The sequence below is a fragment of the Schistocerca nitens genome, chromosome 5 (genome assembly GCF_023898315.1).
Source record: "Schistocerca nitens isolate TAMUIC-IGC-003100 chromosome 5, iqSchNite1.1, whole genome shotgun sequence".
Taxonomy (NCBI): Eukaryota; Metazoa; Arthropoda; class Insecta; order Orthoptera; family Acrididae; genus Schistocerca; species Schistocerca nitens.
This window is the reverse complement of record NC_064618.1, coordinates 557,699,985-557,720,204: the sequence shown is the minus strand read 5'-3', so window position 1 is coordinate 557,720,204 and position 20,220 is coordinate 557,699,985. Positions and strand designations below refer to the sequence as shown.

Below are 20,220 nucleotides of genomic sequence, written 5' to 3'. Positions count from 1 at the left end.
AATGCTCCTGCTCTGTGCAACAAGTTTTAAGTTCGTCGTTGAGATATGACACTAATGCTTCTTTTTGTGTAGTTTATTTTTTATATAGTTTACTGAACATATCTTTCAACTTGTTTTAGTTACCCTTATGAAAAATTTGATTGAAGTAGACTGATGTCTCTCATAAATGGACAGCGAGGCTTCTAATGCAGACATAAAAACGCCAATAAAGAGATAAGCCACATGCACTGCTCTAGCTTAGCGCATTGTTATTAGAGATGTTTAGTTGAGAATTTTTAATTGCAACAAAGCTAACTGCTATCGCTCGTTAGATGATTCATCAAATTTTATGAAATCTCAACTGAATGCTGGAAAATGCGAAATTAAATGTGTGTGTATTTATATGGCCACTTTGATCTCAGAAAAGTTATAGTCGAGTCATTTCTTATTTATACTTTTTTCACAGTTGGGAAAGGGGGGGGGGGAGTGGGGAGATATTGATCCCTATCAGGTAGCAGACTGGCAACATTTTAACATATGAACTCTTCTACAATCCTACTTATCTTAAATATCTTTTTTTATTTCTTTTGTGTGTGTCCAAGGACAATTCAGCACCTTTGCTTTCTGATGAGTGGTCTCCTTTAATCCGAAATTATTTATATCTTTAAAGCCAGGTTCACACACACAGCTAATGTGACGCCACAGCTTGTGACTTTCTGTAGTTGCATCGTGAGCTACCATTCACACAGGATGCCATAGATGCTATGTAGTCGCACAGCTTTCAGTATGGCATCAATTGAAATCATATGCAGACTAGACCTGTGACAAGAGTTAAATACAATGGAGACGAAACCCGTACGTCGGATCCGAAAATAGATTTCTCACAGGGGCCCCAAACATGTGTATAAAAGAAATAACACTCGGAGATGAAAACCCTTTCTCCAATGGCTAACTAACCAACAGCTGGCATGTAAATATTATCAGCAAACGTGCCACTCTTCCAAGATTTTAGAATTTTATTGCATTCGTTGATATAGACATTTTGAATAATTAATTTTTAGTTTAACAGCTGCCACATCACTTTCTTGCATATAAATTCACAATTACAATGTTCGATCTCACAAATCACGAAGTTTATACGACTCGCTTTTTTAGGTTTCATATGTTAAGTTTATTTATTCAAAAATCTTTTAAGATTGTAGGATATGTCATTGGTCTGGAAACATTGCCCCCTCCGCCATACACACGCACTGCTGCAGAAAATTAAACATAAGTTGCTGTTCTTGTAGTTCCAGAAGCTGTGAACATGCCGATCACTGCTTTCACTTTTTTCAGTAATAAAATGATAACACACTGATGAAATCGGATGCAATACAACTGCAATTACTTCACGAAATATGTCACCAGGGAATAGTGGTGGAAGAAAAGTGGCGGAATAAAGTACAACCAAGTTGAACTGTTTGTGGTTGCGTCCTTTAAGTTGCGCCACCAAAACTTTTAAGTTCACCCACAACAGAGTTGCAACTGCAGTATGCCAACATCTGTGGCGACACCTTTTGTGTGTGCGAATTCGGCTTAAATCTCTGTGCGCTAGAAGTATAATCTGTGGGAATAGGAAGGCGTATGACAGCTGCTGTGCAAAGTGTTATGATTGGGGGTTAGAGAATAGCGAGAACTGTTCAGCTATTTCAAATGTTGTGTAGAACAGTAATTTGTTGGTGCTTAATATTACTGAGCTGTATAGAATGTGCACAGGTTTGTCGTTCACACTTGTATTTAGAAAGGTAGTGTTTAGTAAGGGCCTGTTTTGATTAATTATACGTCGAATAAGTGACGTATGGATGTTGCCCTATATTTTCATTTACGGTCTTAAATGATTGAAAACATTAAAACTATTTCTTAACATATAGTGTTTGGTATAAGCTGAAGAATTATTTGTAATGTTTTTGTCTCGTTTGCGTTTTGAATGGTGGTAGGGTACAGACTTCGATGGCCTCTTTTTGTAGAACTTAATCATATCACATCACCTTTAGCCTTCGCTATAGGCAAATGCAAATTGCACCACAGAGAGTATTATTTCATTAGACTATCCGATCGTCAGGTTGGAGCCACATGCCGTTCTAGGCAATAAACGGCAAGAAGTGCGTCAGAAGTTTCAAAGGAAACGAATTGTTAATGCCAATATGCATAAAACGTTGAATGTCTCCTTAATCTGTCGGCTGACACTCATTTTAACACTGTCACACCTTCTCATTTCTTAACCGGCTGAGTATGTCAAAGGTTTTAAATAAAATAACTAATGTTGTCCATTCATTCGTATCGTCACCTGCCGTGTTGTAGAGTACTGACATTAATTTGCGACTTGTGCAACCTTTTTAAATCCGTTTTCTGCCTGATTGCAATTAAGGTTCCAAAACGGAAAATATGTTTGAAATCACAATATCAAATCCTGGTCTATTAAAGTTACCCAGTACACACAGAATTTGTCAACAAATGTGACGGCTATAAAAGATATTGTAAGTCGTAATAGTTTTGAGTAACTCTTGCCCATATTTTACATTTGGGGAAAAAGGCTGTATTTAAGTTGCTGACTGGACTGCCAAGCTTCACCACAAAAACATACTTCTCATATTATAGTCCCTCTGCAGCTATATGAAATAAATCAGTTGCAAGGTATGTTCATGGAACCTTCTTTTCTTTGTAATCAGTTCCTTAAGTTACGAAACGTGTATAAAGTTGCTGTATTCAGTTCATGATGGGACTAAAAAAACTAAAGTTTATTCTCTAAATTTTCTTGTCTCCCTTCTCAGCAAGATCACATGAATTACATTATTCCACAACATGCATGCTGCCAGTTACTTGCTGTGGCTTTGCATTTTAAGTAAATTTTATAACAGTGTATTTTGAATGTTACTTCTTTTTATCTGCCAAGGCAAATTTTCTATGTACGTTTTCTTCAGTTAGAGTATTTTACTGCTGCCCCACTTGGTAATACTGACCTAGCGCCAGAAGCAGACATTGATGGTTGTATACAATAAATCAAGTATAGTATGTAGGTTCCAGCTGGGTAACAGTTAAAATGGCTTAATCACATGGATAAACTAATCAAGAAATTCACTTCAGCATGTTATGCCCTTAAAAGTATCTCATTGGGTTGATCTAAAGATAAGTGTGTTGGTTTATTTTGCATATACTCACACTGGCTTATGGAATTGTCCTCTGGGGAGTGCACAAGTAAACAAAGCATTTGTTCAGCAGAAGCAAGCAGTAAGAATTTTGTGGGAAATAGGTAAGTGTACATCTTGCAGAGACCTTTTTAAAGATCTTGGAATCCTTACTCACTTCCAAATACATTTACTCAAAAATTATGTATGTTGCTGATAAAATCGATTTCAGATGACCTTTGATATCCATAATAAAAATAATTATTGGCAAAAAAGTGAGGTAGCATTGTGGTTAGCAAACTGGATTTGCATTAGAGGATGGCACTTTGGTTCTGTGTCCAGGCATCCAGATTTAGCTTTTCCCAGATTTCTGTAAATTGCTCCAGGCAAATGCCAGAATGGTTGCTTTGTAAGGAACAGTTGATTTCCTTTCCCATCGTTGACACAGTTTAAGCTTGTGCACCATCTCTGATGACCTCATTGTCAGTTGGACATTAATCGTATTCTTCCTTCCTCTTTTCCCAGTTGTCTTCCTTTTGTCCAGCAGCGAATAATTTTCAGATAGACTTTGCCTTCTTGTGTTCAAAATGGAATTATGGCCTCTGTGGATAAAGTATTCAACTATCTACCACTTAATGAAAAGCAAGGAATTGGGACTCTTAACAGTTAAAAAAAAAGTACTTAATTAGCCATTCTCCCCACAAATTATTGATTTAAATCCAGGGGATGAGATGGTGACAGCTGCATGACAAGTAGCTGTAGCATGAAGCTGCAGGGCAATGCTGTAATATAAATAGGACTTGGTATTTATGACTGTAAGAAGTGATAGTAACTTGTTAACACAGTATAGGCCTACTGTTTAAGTTTTTATGATGTCTTCATCTTATGTTAATGTATATTTTCATTAGGTCCATATCCCTGAAGATTCTTCTTGGAGGTCTACAGAACACCGTGGATGAATGAATGCACCAACTCGCCATCTCCTCATCCCGCTTCCTCTAAACTTCAATAAAATCTCTTCAGGTTGCCAGCTCTGTCAGTTAGAAGAAAACAATCTGAAGTTTTCCCAGTGTATCCAGTTTGAACAGTTCTCGGGTACCCAACCGGGTCGTGTCGTAATTTCTCCACAATATTTCGGCAGATGTACACTCTGCGATCTTCAGGTGGTTCCTGACAAATCGTCAGGAACCACCTGAAGATGGCAGCATGTACGTTTGCCGAAATATTGTGGAGAAATTACGACACTACCTGATCGGATACCCGAGAACTCTTCAAATTAGAAGAAAGCACTTAGGCTTTCGGTGGCCATCTCCATCATCAGGGGTTAAAATTACTCACTGTTGGGGCTGGCATGGTGTTCTCCTCTTAACTCTTGATGGTGATGACATGACGGTATATAGCTTAGCCTGAGGTCTGGAACAGGTTGCAAAAGTGGTTAAAAGAAAAAAATAAATGAAGGTTATGATAACAGAGCGGTCTATAGCATAGCCCAAGAACCCAATTCATTGTCTGTAACATTTGCTTAAAATTCAATACACTTTCGTGTGTGAATAACTAAAATTGTAATGTAAATTCAGAAACATAATATTGAAAAATATAAAAAAAATCTGTGTTGGTTCATATTGTACACTGTTAAACAGAAAAATACCTGCATGGTATTTACTCTTTATCGTCGTCTTGTAAGGATTTACATAGACATCCTATTACCACCAGGATCCTTACTCATCACTGTTGCCACTGCCTCCCCTTGCTCTAAATCCTCCATGCCCGTGACCTTGCCACTTTCGAACACTACCTTTTGTAACATCCTTCATACCCCAAATCCACCACCTCATTCCTTATCATCTGACTAATTAAATTTTACGTATATTTACTCCTCTGAGGGTAAGGTGTACAAACAGATCTAGTGGAAACCTTCCTAACTACACCAAACCCTCTGTCTGGCTCAGGTTAATTGATGATATTTTCGTAATCTAAATGCAGGGTCAACACATTCTATCCTCGTCCTCCAGAGCCTCAATGCCTTCTCTTCAATTCCTTTCAACTGGTCATCTTAAGCCCAAAGTGCCACATTCATGGACATTGATCTACACCTCAGAGGGCTCTATCCATACCAAACCCACTAACCACCAAAATGCCTGCTTTTTGATAGTGATCATACCTTCCACACCAAAAAATCACTCCCACATAGTCTGGCCATGCATGGTTAATGCAGTGATGAGAATTCCATTGTTCAGTATGCAGAAGGTCTCACTAAGGGCTTTGCAGATAGGCACTATCCTGCAAACCCAGCCCACAGACAGATTCTGTGGGCCATATCCTCATGTCCCTAATCCTCCCCCCACCCCCAGGAATCATCTGCAAAGGAACATCTCTCATCATTGCTCAGTGTCATACTGGACTGGAACAACTGAACATACTCTTCACCTGGGCTTTGACTATGTTTTGTCATGCCTGGAAACGAGGAACATTCTTCCCACCCCTTCCAGAGTTGTATTCCTCTGCCCACCCACTCTATGCAATGTCCTGGCCCATCCTAATGACACACATACTCCCAACACCTTGCCACATGGCTCATATGTCTGCAGAAGACCCAGGTGCAATACCTGTTCGGGACATACAGCCAGAACATCCTACTCCAGTCCCATTACTGGCTTATTGTATCCCATCTAGAGGCAGGGCTACCTGTGAAATACTGGGGCTGTCGCAGTTTCTGCACGGCACTTTATTTGAACATGACTGCTAACCAGCTGTTGACCTCCATGCAAGGCCATTGCCCAAATGCGGCCAAGATTGGAGGAATTCTCTGCTGGGAGCAACAATCTGGGTTTCAGTGGCTGCTTCACAGACTGTGCCATCTGCCGCCTCCTCTCCAACAACAGCTGCTGTGGACTGTATGGATGGGACTTATCATTGTGACACATCCTTTGTTCCCATACTCCTCCTTGTCTCAATCTCTGCTAGCACCCAACCTGAGGACCAAGCCTTCATGCATCCTACGCTCAAGCCCTCTTCCCCACTCTCCCCCTCTTCTGTTCTGCTGCCCCCTCCAAATTCACTCCTCTATGTGCTGCGCTAATTCAACATCGCCAGTGCCCATGTTGCTTTCATACTTCTTCCACCTATCACCTCTCCCTCCTGCATTCCTAACCTTTGCACACGCTGGCTCCCTCCCATCTGTCAGTCGCCATACTTCAAACCTTCCTTCCACTCCCTGCCCCATTTCTCCCCTTCCCCACTCTACTCAACACAATCCCTCATTCAAGTAAAGCTGTAGAACTGAAATATTCCAGCATTTTTCTCCTAAATTATTTACATTCTACCAGGAATTTCAATTATCATATTTGAAAGTTTATGAAATGTTTTTGAAAATACTGTTTGGAGCTTTTTTTTATTTCATGATACAGCTCTTCTGACTTCACTTCCAGTTTGTTATGAATGATGGATAATGTATTAAATACAGAATGAAGATGGAGATTTCATGCTGTGCTACAGATCACTTTGTCACCACAAGATTCTGCGGTGTGGCAACATCACTCTTGAACTTTCTACTGGACAGGTCTTGATTATACTGCCATTTATTTTGCTTTTGGTGGTAGTTTCTGATCCAACATCACAGAGCAGCATATCTAGGATACATATTTTAAGCTGCAAGTGTTGCCAGGGGCAGAAGTAAATTCTGACCCTCATTTGTTGATTAAGAAATGCAGATAAAAATGAATAAATTGCAGAAAGTTGGGCAATTAAGATGGTGGGACCTGGATAAGGTGAAAGAATAATTGGTTATAAAGAATTTCAAATGGAACAATGAAGATAATAGGCAACTTCGAGAAATGAAATAGTGAGGACAATAGAGGATCAAATAGATCAAAAGACAAGGTCAGGAAAATTCCTTGGGTAGCACAAGAGAAATAGAATTAAATTGATGAAATGATAAATATAGATGTTACCTGTAGGAAAATAGAGAAGCAGCTCTATGAATGTCAACACCTCAGACTGTAGGCCAGTACTGAGCAAAGAAAATAAGCTATATGTGGAAAGTGAAGGGGAAGTAATAGATGAGGAGTTGGGAGATTTAGATTTTGCAAGAACTTGACAGGGAGACATAAGTCAAAACATTTTGGCACCCACACTAGATGAAATTTCCTCAGAATTATTAAGTTTTTTGAGTGAAACAAACATAAGACTTCCTCTTGGTATGCAGTGTAAGAGACAGGTGAGGTAAACTCAGACTTAAAGGTTGTAATAATCTCAATGCCAAAAGAAGCAGGCACAAACAGGAGTGTGTTTAGCCAAATTGTCACTTTAATAAGTCATGGCAGTAAGTTAACAATGTAGGAAAAAATAATGCTACTTACTGTAAAGAACACTTGTTAAGTTGCAGACAAGCACAATGAAGACACTTATAAAAACCTTTTGGCCACAGCCTTCATCAGCAAAAGAAACGCACACCATTCTTACTTACAAGCAAGCGCCCCCCCCCCCCCCCACACACACACACACAGACTGCCAGCTCCAGCACATTGGGCCAGAATGCCATTCTCTCTTGAGCTGCTGAAGTTAGCAGTCATGTGTGCATGAGGTGTGCTTGCTTGTATATATGAATGTTTTTTTTCTCTTTCTGATGAAGGCTATGGCCAAAAGCTTGTTGCAAGTGTCTTTTAACTGTGCTTTTTTGACATTTAATGAGACTTCTTTACTGTAAATAGCGATCTGTCTTTTCCTACATTGTTGATATTCCTATCTGGAGTTCTCCCCCTGCCGGTTCGGAGGTTAGTATAGGCCCGAGGTATTACTGCCTGTCGTAAGAGGCGACTAAAAGGAGTCTCACTTTTCGGCCCTATGAGTTCAGGTCCCCTTCTATGGCTTGACCTGCCACTATCAAAACTCTACAGAAGTGCAGGCCATGTGGGGAAGGACGCCTTACATGGTGCACGAGTTAACCATAGTACCCTTAGATTCGATCTCCTGAATCTCTTGTCATGGCTTTGCATCTCCACCTGCGATTCAACTATTTTGGCGAGGAAACTTTTGCAGGATATGTCATCTTCTTCAGTTCTCTCTGTCCTCTTTCACCCCATGACAGTATTAGATTTCTCTGCACCCAACATCCAGCATGGTAGCACGGTAACATGAATTAATTACATGCTGATTAAACCACTGATAGAAGCCAGCTTGTGGGAATATCAGTTTGGATTCCAGAGAAGTGCAGATAAGTGCAAGTCCGTACTGACCTTGTGACATATTAGGCTGAAGAAGGCAAAGCCACATTTATAGTATTTATACATTTAGAGTTCTTTTAATAATTTTGAGTAGACTGCACATTTTAAAATTCTGAAATTATCATGGATAAAATACAGTGAGCGAAATAATCTAAAACTCGTACAGAAACTGGGCTGTGGTTATAAGAATCAAAGGATGTGAAAGGGAGGAAGCAATTGAGAATGGGACAGAACATTGAGCTAGCACTAAAGGAAACAAAGAAGAAATTTCAAGGCCGAAGAAATTAAAACTGAGTACTGTTATAAAAAAGTGAAACTGATGGTTACATTAAGATTGGTTATTCTGTAACAACGAGAAATTATCTGAAAGTGGGTGACATTGCCCAAAACTGGTCATGAAATAATAAAAAAGCAGTGATCAATAGACAGGAAATAAGCCTATTTTCTAAAGCCTTTGAGGTTTACTGCCAACAACAAAACTAAACAAGGCTAGTGAAATGTCACCAAATTAAATCAGATGATACAGAGAGAATCAGATTATGAAATGAAAGTTATAGATGAATTTTTGTATTAGAGGAGCAAAATAACTGGCAATGTCTGAATCAGAGATAATGTAAAATGGCTTGCAAGAGCAAGGAAAGATTTTCAGAAAAAAGTGTGTGCACTTTTTTTTTGGGGGGGGGGGGGGGAGAGGTGTAGAAATAAACATTTTAGATAATTGGAGATTAGCTTATGAAATGTGGTACAACGGAAATATGCTGAAGCTGAGGTTGACAAATTGGATAATTGTTAAAGATGTACTGAATCAAATTCAAGAGAAAAGAAATTTATGAAGTAGTTTGATGAAAAGACTGGTTTGGCTGGTAGATAAGCATCAAACCAGTCTTTGGACAGACAATTTCTTCTTCAGAATTCCAAAGAGTATATTGGAGTTCATATAATCTAAAACTTGTTCTAAAGATAAAAATGCTTTTGATGTTGGTTTATTTTCCTTAAACATGCTTTCTAAGATATATCATAGTTGGTATTATCTTGAATGTTCCTATGATCGCTAACTTATATTCCCTGATACTGGCTTCCACCGGTGTCTCCCTTCTCCTGTAAAGAATTTATGGTAGTATTTTGCAATAATAATATATTAAACTGATATTCAGTAACACTCACACCTTTCAGTACTTGCTTTTTTTGGTATTGAGAAAATTATATTCTTCTTATCTTAGATTATTCTACCTGCCTAAAGTATCCTACATATCAGCAGGAACAGAAGAATCTTAATAATTAAAAGTAGTTGTCTGCTCCAGGTGCTTGGTTTGGTTTTTAACACTGTCAAATTTTTCTTGCAGTATTGTATTCTACTTATCATTTCATCTTCTACTTTCCATAAATTGTTTAAAAGTTTCTTTTGTTTACACATTCTTATGTATATTCCTAGATTTCTTGCATATAGCATCTAAATTTTCCTTAGTCATGTATAAATCTGGAGCTTTGTAGTTCTTCTGTAGCCATTCCTACTTTGCCATATTGCACCTTCTTCCAATTGATTTTTAGGCATCTATCTTAGTTTTGCCCCTTTCATTTGCTTAATTTTTATATTTTCTCCTCCAGTCAATCAAATTTAACACTGTACATGTTGTTAAATGATTCTGCTGGTGCTTTGCCCCCTCATCCCTCCCATCTCCCTCCTCTTCCTCCTCCTCTTACTCCCACACCCTTTGCTAGCTTCGTTGATTCATCTCTCAGTGCTATCCTTTAATCTTTTATTGGATTCCATTTCTTTCCTTTCTTTCAATTAGTTGTTGCCTAACCCGCCTTTTGAAATGCGTAAACTTATCCAGGCCCCATCCACTTAATTTTTCACCATTTCTCTTCAGTTGCTTTAGTTTTAGTTTGTATTTTATAACTAATAAAGGCGAGACCAAGAGATGAATACACTAAGCAGATTCAGAAGGATGTAGGTTGCAGTAGGTACTGGGAGATGAAGAAGCTTGCACAGGATAGAGTAGCATGGAGAGCTGCATCAAACCAGTCTCAGGACTGAAGACAACAACAACAACAACAACAACAACAACAACAACTAATAAATTATGGTTAGTCCTCATTGCTCCTCAAAATATTTTATGATCTGAAGTCCTTTCTAAATTTGTTTTGTCATTGGATAACCTATTTGAAACCTTCCAGTGTCTACAGGTCTCTTATATTTATACAGCTGTTTTTCACAGTTTATAAACAGTGTCTACCTTTTTTAAATTGTGCTCTGTCAAGAATTTTTCCTCATTAATTTCAGTCCCCCAAGTCTCTGTTAATTTTTTAAAATTTCATCATCTGTGGCACTATTATTTGATTTTGCAGAGATAACATCACAAGCGACCAGAAAGCATCTTCTTCCTGCCAGTGCATGCTAATTCACACAAATCTAACTTCAACCTTTAAAATTCTCTAACCTTCCAGTAAGATTAAGGGGTCAAACATTCTTTGCTCTGACCTGTAGAATGCCAGTGTGTGTTTTATTATTTTATTTTTTTATGACAGTCATCCTAAGATCTGAATGGGGAACTGTTTTGTCCAGGAGGATGCAACAGGTAGAGCTGTATCTCCACAGGAATTTGTACAGTTGCCCCTTGCTGTCAGCTGTACCATTGTATTACCCAGCAGTACCATGCATGCTTGAGATACCCCCCAGGGGATCCACAACTCTTTTGTGGATACGTGCGTAGCGAGCACGGGACCCCGAGCTGATGTGGCCTTCCTTCCTTTCCGGGCTGCATACCTTCCCTTTCCGCATCCTTCCCCATCCCCCATCTTCGCCCCCCCCCCCCCCCCCCCCTCACCTCTGGCTCTTTCCTTCCTTTTCTCCCCCTCTGGGGGAATGGTTTGTGCCTACGTCCGGAGACGGACGCTTGTAAATGTACCACATTCTTCGCCTTCCTTACTTGTAAGTCTTCGTTCTTCCTTTGTCCTTCTCTTTTCCCTACCTCTTCTCTCTACCCTTTTCTCCGCTGCGGCGTTTGAGACCTCTTTTTTCCTTTCCCTTTCTCTTTCTTCCTCCCTGTGCGTGTCTGAAGGCCGACCCACGCACTTCCATGCGTAGCCGGTGACGGGGTAACGCGTAATTCCCCGCCCCGGGTAGACAGGTAGGACACGTACGTACCCCCTGGTAACGGCCAGGCCCAGGGAGGGGTGATTACCCGAGCTGATACCTTCCGAAAGTGCCGATTGGTCCCTCCGTCCGTTTGTCGGGAGGTGTGACCTGAGGTGTGAACAATCACCTAAGGCGGGAGTGCCCTCAGAGAGGGCCCCCACAAGGGAGGAGCGCGCCATCGGAGACGCCGGTAATCATGGGGGATTCTTCCGCAATGGTTTCCTCACCTTCCACTATGTCTGCACACAAACGTAAGTTCACTGAGTCTCAACCACAGTCAGTTCTTCCATCGTTGCCACAGTTCCTTGTTGTTTCTCGGTCTGACGAAGGTCATGACTTCTCCACAGTCAACCCTTTCATTATTCAGAAAGGTGTCGACGCAATTGCTGGTCCTGTAAAGTCTTGTTCCAGATTACGGAATGGCACCCTGTTGTTAGAAACACACAGTGCCCTCCAGGCACAAAAATTGCTGCGTACCTCACTACTACACACTTTCCCTGTCCGGGTGGAACCGCACCGTACCTTAAATTCCTCGCGTGGAGTAGTTTATACACGCTCCCTCGATGGACTGTCTGACGAAGAAATTCAGCACTACCTGTCAGACCAGGGCGTAACGGCTGTTCATAGGGTTATGAAAAGGGTTGACACGAAGATCATTCCAACCCGCACTGTCTTTTTGACATTTGACAAAGTGCAACTCCCATTGAAAATCAAAGCAGGCTATGAGATAATTTCCATTCGTCCTTACGTCCCAAACCCTACGCGTTGCTATCGGTGCCAGCGATTCAATCGCACCAGCCAGTCCTGTTCTAATCCGGCCAAATGTGTTACGTGTGGCAGGGATGCCCATGAGGGTGCTTGTCCACCTCCATCCCCTCGCTGCATCAACTGTATGGGTGACCACGCTGCTTCCTCTAGAGATTGCCCAGTTTTTAAGGACGAAAAGCTCATCCAGGAAATAAGAGTGAAGGAAAAGGTGTCGACCTTTGCTGCTCGGAAATTATTCGCCAGTCGACAGCCCACCGTGCCTCAGACAGGCAAATACAGCACTGTCCTTGCTTCTCCTCGGCCAACAAAGGAGGCGGCCACGCAGACTTGCGACCTCACCTTTAGTGCCACGGTCGTCCGATCGGCCAGCGCAAAGATCGCCCGTTCAACTTCACCACTTTCGCCTGCCCACTCTTTGGCTCACCCTTCGTCGGGTTCTGCTAAATCTCGAGCCCAAAAGTCAGACACCAAGTCTTCGAAGAAAGAGCATACTCGTGAAGAGTTTTTACGTACGGCAACTTCACCACCATCGGTTCCTCCTTCCTCTAAACCTCATACTTCCAAGAAGGCTACAAAGAAACCCAGTTCCTCTCCTTCTCCGCCAAGGCGTGTCCCATCCACAGCGCCACCTGGCGGAAATCGCCCGCGGCCGTCTTCTGTGTCGCCGAGGCGCACTGCTGGTGGCCGGTCAACCGGCCGATCGCTGGTGGCAGGAGCTGCTCCTGACCAACCTATGGATCAGGATCTTCTGCCTTCGGCTGAATGCCATTCCATGCTGTCGGTCGCAAGCTCTGAGCAGTCGTTGAGTTGACAGCACCCTTGGTCACATTCCTCCATTTTCTGTTCACCCTATGTCCATTATCCACTGGAATATCCGCGGCATTCGAGCCAATCGGGATGAATTGTCGATCCTCTTACGATCCTACTCGCCGGTCATCTTCTGTCTTCAGGAAACAAAGCTGCGTCCTAATGACCGCTTTGTTCTCCCTCATTTTCAGTCCGTCCGATATGACCTCCCCTCTGTGGAAGGCACTCCAGCCCATGGAGGACTCATGATTCTTCTCCATGATACTCTCCATTATCATCCAATCCCCTTAGACAGTTCCTTCCAAGCTGTCGCCGTCCGTCTCTCCCTTTCTGGATACACGTTCTCTCTTTGTACTGTATACATTCCATCATCCACACCGATGGCACGAGCTGATCTCCTTCATCTTCTTGGTCAGCTTCCACCCCCCTATTTGCTGGTTGGGGACTTCAATGCCCACCACCCGCTTTGGGGATCTCCACATCCTTGTCCACGTGGCTCCCTATTGCTAGACGTCTTTCACCAAGCGGATCTAGTTTGCCTCAACACTGGGGTCCCCACGTTTTTGTCTGCCTCCACGACAAATTTATCTCATTTGGACCTTGCGATAGGTACTGTTCCGCTTGCTCGGCGCTTCGAATGGTTCGCCCTTGATGATACACACTCGAGTGACCACTTTCCATGTGTCCTTAGGCTGCAGCCTCACCTGCCATATATGCGCCCGCGACGCTGGAAGTTTGCCCAAGCCGATTGGACACTTTTTTCGTCTCTAGCGACATTCGATGACCGTCGCTTTCCCAGCGTCGACGATGAGGTCACACATTTTACCGACGTTATTCTTACAGCTGCGGAACGTTCAATACCACGCACCTCCGAATTGCCCCGGCGCCCCCCAGTTCCTTGGTGGACCGAGGCATGCCGTGACGCAATCCGTGAGCGGCGACGTGCTCTTCGCATTTTCCGTCACCATCCTACTTTGGCAAACTGTATCCGCTATAAGCAACTCCGTGCGCGATGCCGTCGCGTCATCCGCGATAGCAAGAAGGCAAGCTGGCAATTCTTTATTAGCTCCTTTAACACCTTCACTCCCTCATCGGAAGTTTGGAGTCGGCTTCGACGGTTCTCAGGCGCGCCTAGTTTCTCCCCGGTCTCTGGGCTCACTGTCGCGCATGATACCTTAGTGGACCCCGTCGCAATTTCTAACTCATTGGGTCAGCACTTTGCTGAGATTTCGAGCTCTTCACATTACCCGCCAGCGTTTCTCCCGAAGAAACGTGCAGCGGAAGTGCGACCTCTTGCTTTCTCCTCTCAAAATCGCGAAAGCTACAATACTGTTTTCTCCATGCGGGAACTCCAACATGCCCTCTCTTCTTCTCGCTCCTCCGCCCCTGGATCGGATGGTATCCATGTCCAAATGTTGCTGCATTTATCAACCCATAGTCTGCGTTACCTCCTTCGCCTTTATAATCAAATTTGGACCGACAGTACCTTTCCCAGACGATGGCGGGAAGCTATCGTCGTTCCCATTCCGAAACCTGGAAAGGACAAACATCTCCCCTCTAGCTATCGCCCCATTTCTCTCACGAGTAGTGTCTGTAAGATTTTGGAGCGTATGGTGAATTACCGTTTAGCTTGGTGGCTGGAATCACGCAGTCTTTTAACACCTGCCCAATGCGGATTCCGAAAGCATCGCTCTGCAGTTGACCATCTTGTTGCTCTCTCCACTTATATCATGAACAATTTTCTCCGGAAACGCCAAACGGTAGCAATATTTTTTGATCTGGAGAGAGCATACGATACCTGTTGGAGGACAGGCATCCTCCGCACACTGTTCTCTTGGGGCTTTCGAGGCCGGCTGCCCCTTTTTCTTCGCGAATTTATGGCAGAGCGAACATTTAGGGTGCGGGTGAACACTACTCTCTCCCGTACTTTCTCTCAAGAAAACGGGGTACCCCAGGGCTCCGTGCTGAGTGTTGTACTGTTTGCCATCGCTATAAATCCAATTATGGATTGTCTCCTTCCTGACGTCTCGGGCTCCCTCTTTGTGGACAATTTTGTGATCTACTACAGCTCTCAACGGACCAGCCTTCTTGAACGCCGTCTTCAAGGATGTCTCGATCGCCTCCACTCTTGGAGCCTCGAAACCGGCTTCTGTTTTTCTCCCAGTAAGACCGTTTGTATTAATTTTTGGCGACGTAAGGAGTTTCTTCCGCCCTCCTTACGTCTAGGTCCTGTGAACCTTCCGTTTTCAGACGTCACTAAATTCTTGGGTCTTATGTTTGACAGAAAACTGTGCTGGTCCTCCCACGTTTCCTATCTTTCGGCTCGCTGTCTGCGAACGCTCAACACCCTCCGTGTCCTGAATGGTACCTCCTGGGGAGCGGACCGAGTGGTCCTTCTCCGCCTCTATCGCGCCTTAGTGCGCTCGAAATTGGACTATGGAAGCATAGTCTACTCCTCTGCTCGGCCGTCTATTCTTCGGCGTCTTGACTCTATCCACCACCGTGGATTACGTTTAGCGTCTGGAGCTTTTTACACTAGCCCTGTGGAAAGCCTTTATGCTGAGACTGCTGAACCTCCGCTGTCCAATCGGCGAGCGGTCCTTCTGAGCCGTTATGCTAGCCATCTGTCTTCCATGCCTGCTAATCCAGCCCATGACCCTTTTTTCGACGCCTCCTTTGATGTAGGGTATGCAGGCCGCTCCTCCTCCCTACTACCCCCGGGAGTCCGCTTCCGTCAACTGCTCCATTCTCTTTCCTTCAACTTTCCTAAAACCTTCTTGACAACTTGGGGTACAGCACCGCCTTGGCTCCGTCCCCGGATCTGTCTGCTCCGTGATCTTTGTCAATTTCCCAAGGAAGGTACACCTTCACTTGTTTATCGTCGGGCATTTGCTGCTCTATGTGCACAAATGACGGACGCCACCTTTATTTACACCGACGGCTCGAAAACATCGTTGGGTGTAGGGAGTGCCTATATTGTTGGCGACGCCCCAAATCACTTTCGGCTTCCCGATCAGTGTTCGGTTTATACTGCGGAGCTTTTCGCTGTTCTCCAGGCTGTCCACTACATCCGCTGCCGTCAGTGTATACAGTACGTAATCTGCTCGGATTCTCTCAGCTCTCTCCTCAGTCTCCAAGCTCTTTATCCTGTGCATCCTCTGGTCCACCGGATTCAGGACTGTCTGCGCTCGCTCCACCTGGGGGGCGTCTCGGTGGCGTTCCTCTGGCTCCCAGGACACGCTGGTATCTGTGGGAATGAGGCTGCCGATATAGCGGCCAAGGCTGCAGTCTCTCTTCCCCGGCCAGCTATTCAGTCGCTTCCCTTCACCGATCTAAAGAGCGGTTTATGTCGCAAAGTTGCTCATTTATGGCTTGAACATTGGTCAACACTTCCCCGAAATAAATTGCGGGAAGTGAAAGCCCTTCCTTGCGCTTGGACCTCTTCCTCCCGAACGCGTCGTCGGGAGGAGGTGATTTTAGCTAGACTCCGGATAGGGCACTGTCTTTTTAGCCATCGACATCTTTTAAGCGGCGATCCTCCCCCACTCTGTCCCCACTGCTCTCAGCTGTGGACGGTAAGACACCTTTTAATTGAATGCCCCTATTTTAATCCGTTACGCTCCCGTCTCCAGCTATCGCCTGATCTAGCGTCGATTTTAGCAGATGACACGCGCTCAGCCGACCGCATTCTCCAGTTTATTAGTGACAGTGAAATGACGTCAGTCATTTGAAGTTTTATCGGGGACCATCAACCCCTCTCTGTAGTGGACTTTTAAGCCTTGTTTCTGCTTTTAGTGTCTCCAATTATTTGAGTTTCGTTCCCATTTTTGCTGTTTTCCATTTTCAGTTTTTATTATTTCCTCAGTCACGGACCGGGCGCTAATGACCATAGCAGTTTTGCGCCCTAAAACCACAAACAAAAAAAAAAAAAAAAAAAAATGCTTGAGATAAAATGTTTGTATCAGTCAGTGATAAACACTGTTGCCCCCTTTAACTATTGAAGAGACTGCTGCTCTCCTTTTAGTGACCATGTGTTAATCTGGATTCTCCTGATACCACTCCAACATGGTTTCAGCTACAATTTGACTGTTTTTGTTGAGGCATGCAAGCCTGGTCACTGTGGCAAGGTCAGATTACTAAGATTTATACAGGCTAGCCTTTAGGGGAATGCAGTGACAGTGTTGTAAACAAAATCCCCCGCAGGGTGCATGGTGAGAATGGGCAACCAAACAATTGCTGTACTTCTTTCCCTGTGCTGCAGTTTTATACTCTGACTTTATTTTTTCAGACTCCTTGTCTAGGACAGTTTCCCTGCTGACAACTTTGATTGGATTAGTACTTGTTCCATAGATCATGAATATGACACTTCGTAATGATGTGGAATGTGTCAGGTTAATGAAAGGTGTCAATACAAGATATTACATTACACAAAATATTACATGACACTTTTTTTGTGGGGGTTGGGGAAATTACCCACTTACTATATCCAAAAATTCATCTAATGAGTAGGAGGAGTTGCCATTAAGAAATTCTTTTAATTTCCTTTTAAATGCTATATGGCTATCTGTCAGACATTTGATAGTATTAGGTAAGTGACCAAAGACTTTTGTGGCAGCATAATTTACCCCCTTCTGAGCCAAAGTTAGATTTAATCTTGATTAGTGAAGATCATCCTTTCTCCTCGTGTTGTAGCCATGTACACTGCTATTACTTTTGAATTCGTTTGGATTGTTAATAACGAATTTCATAAGTGAACATAATATAGTGTGAGCCTACAGTGAAGATCTGTAGCTCTTTAAATAAGTGTCAGCAGTATGATCTTGGATGAGCTCCAGCAATTATTCTGATTACACGCTTTTGTGCAATGAACACTCTTTTACTCATTGATGAGTTACCACAGACTACGATACCATACGAAAGCAGAGAATGAAAATAGGCATGGTAAGCTGATTTAGTGAGATTATATCGCTAAAATTTGCAATGACCCTAATAGCATAAGTAACTGAACTCAAACGTTTCAGAAGATCTTCAGTGTATTTTTTCCAGTTCAACCTCTCATCAATGCATACACCTAGAAATTTTGAATATTCTACCTTAGCTAGGCCTACAGATTTCTGATTGAAGTCTATATTTATTAATGGTGTCATTCCATATACTGTGTGGAACTGTAGGTACTGTGTTTTGTCAAAGTTTAATGAGAGCCCATTTGCAGAGAACCACTTAATGATTTTCTGAAAAACATCATGTACAATTTCACCAGTTAATTCTTGTCTGTTGGGTGTGATAGCTATACTAGTATCATCGGCAACTTTGATGTTGATTATGGCTTTTCCCACTTTGTTCACTTTATCTTACACCACTTATTTTGGTTAACTTATGTTTGGTCCCCACATGTTTGTTGAATATCGTTATGACCCGAGGAACTTTCCCTTATTGGCTGCACCTTGGAAGGAAAACAAAACCTAGCAACTTTCAGACACTTAATACCTACATTTCATGGTCTATACCTGAACAGACAGATGGTCTTGTCTCTTTACAAGCCCAGTTTTCTTTGTGGAGTATGTTGAAAGCGAGTTTGGTGAAGTGTCAGCTCTGAGTAAATTATGAAGTGGTTCTGCCTCAATTAAGATGAGAAATCCTACCTAGTCTTGGACATTACTCTCTTGTAAACAACTTGATGCACCTGTTACCATTACACACTATGAGAAACTAAATGTGATACAGCGATGAATTTTTCACCGGGATCCAATACTGCAGACAGATGACCTACACAAACACTTGGAGAGGCAAGGGATCCACTTCGTAAATTGCATACATTGAGGCAGACCAGATAGCAATATTGACACTGCTGCACTCATCCATATTTTTGAGGGGGATTTGCTTTCACAAAAGGTTAAAATCATAGTTTACCATTTAAGTGTGAAACTGTTTCACAACTATAATGCAGTGCTTCAAATGCTAGTGCTTCGGGAATATGTCTTCCTGGTGTATGTAACACCCGATTTGCGGGCACTATGGGTGATTACTTCATGAAAAGACATCATGTGCACTACCATGTGTCAGTTGCGGGAATGATCACCCTCCCTGATCCCCAAAGTGTGCTATCCTAATCAAGGAATGGAACGTCAGTGAATTGAAGGTCGCAGATCATTACTTGTACTTTGAAGCTCAGAAAATATGATAGTTTGTATCCAGACTCATTGATATAGACTTGTGCCACTATCATGGCTAGGTCAATGGTGGTACCTGGCATATTTAGTCCCTCAGCATCTATTTCCGGTAGTCACACAAACTTGAATATGTTGTGATAGTCCTTTTTCTCTTGTGGTTTCTGTAGCACCATCTCTACTCATTGCATCTGCTGAAGAAGCAACATCCTATTCTGGTGTCTACTTGTAACAATCCTCCCTTTCAGGAATTCTCTCCCCAGAAATCCACAGATCTGCAAACTGATGCCAGTCAGTGGCTGAAAGAACCACGAACTGCAGTTTCCAGGGCTGCCTGCTCTTCTTGCAGTGCTACACCAATGCAGACAAGCTCTCATAAGATTCTCAAGTGCCAAAAGTTGTGAAAGAGAAAAAGACTCTCAAGAGAAGGCTACTTCTGTGACCCTACCCCATTGATTCCATATCTCACTCACTCCCCCATAGGTGACAGTGATCCTAGGGTGTTACCTGCCCCCTGGCCCCTTTGTGCCTAACCAGGAACTTCAATACATATAACGGTCATCTGCCACAATAACAAAAACAACTAATTTTCTCCTATTTTTAAATCTATGTTACTCTCCTAGAAACAAATGTAATGGGAAACTATTCTCCAACTCATAGAAGTTGCTGTTGATTCCTTCGGAATCATACTGTCCCCAATAGAGCATCTGGAGGGGTCTGTTTGTTCATATTGATGTCAGTGACTGGATTTCACTCCTTACTAGGTGGAAATCAATAGCAGCGCGAGTGCAAACAGCACCCGGAATCACCACTTGTTAGTTTTATGTACCTCTAGGCATGCCACGCATCTTGAAATGACCTCCTTAATCCAACAGCTCTTCCTCTATTTTCTCATACTTGGGATATTTCTGTGCTCACCAACCCATTTCATCTGGTAGGGGCTTTCTGATTGACCAGCTTCTTTGCTACCTTGA

General features: G+C 42.9%; 1 protein-coding gene across 1 annotated transcript in view; it reads left to right on the top strand.

Annotated features, from left to right (window-relative positions):
* Positions 1-1,562: 1,562 nt before the first annotated feature.
* The window catches only part of LOC126260113 (uncharacterized protein CG1161), a 35,000-nt gene continuing 16,342 nt past the window's right edge, over positions 1,563-20,220 (top strand). The window contains exon 1 of the mRNA XM_049957348.1: positions 1,563-1,734. Coding sequence (XP_049813305.1) covers positions 1,672-1,734 — 63 coding nt within the window. The 5' untranslated portion in view covers positions 1,563-1,671. The remainder of the gene's footprint in view (positions 1,735-20,220) is intronic.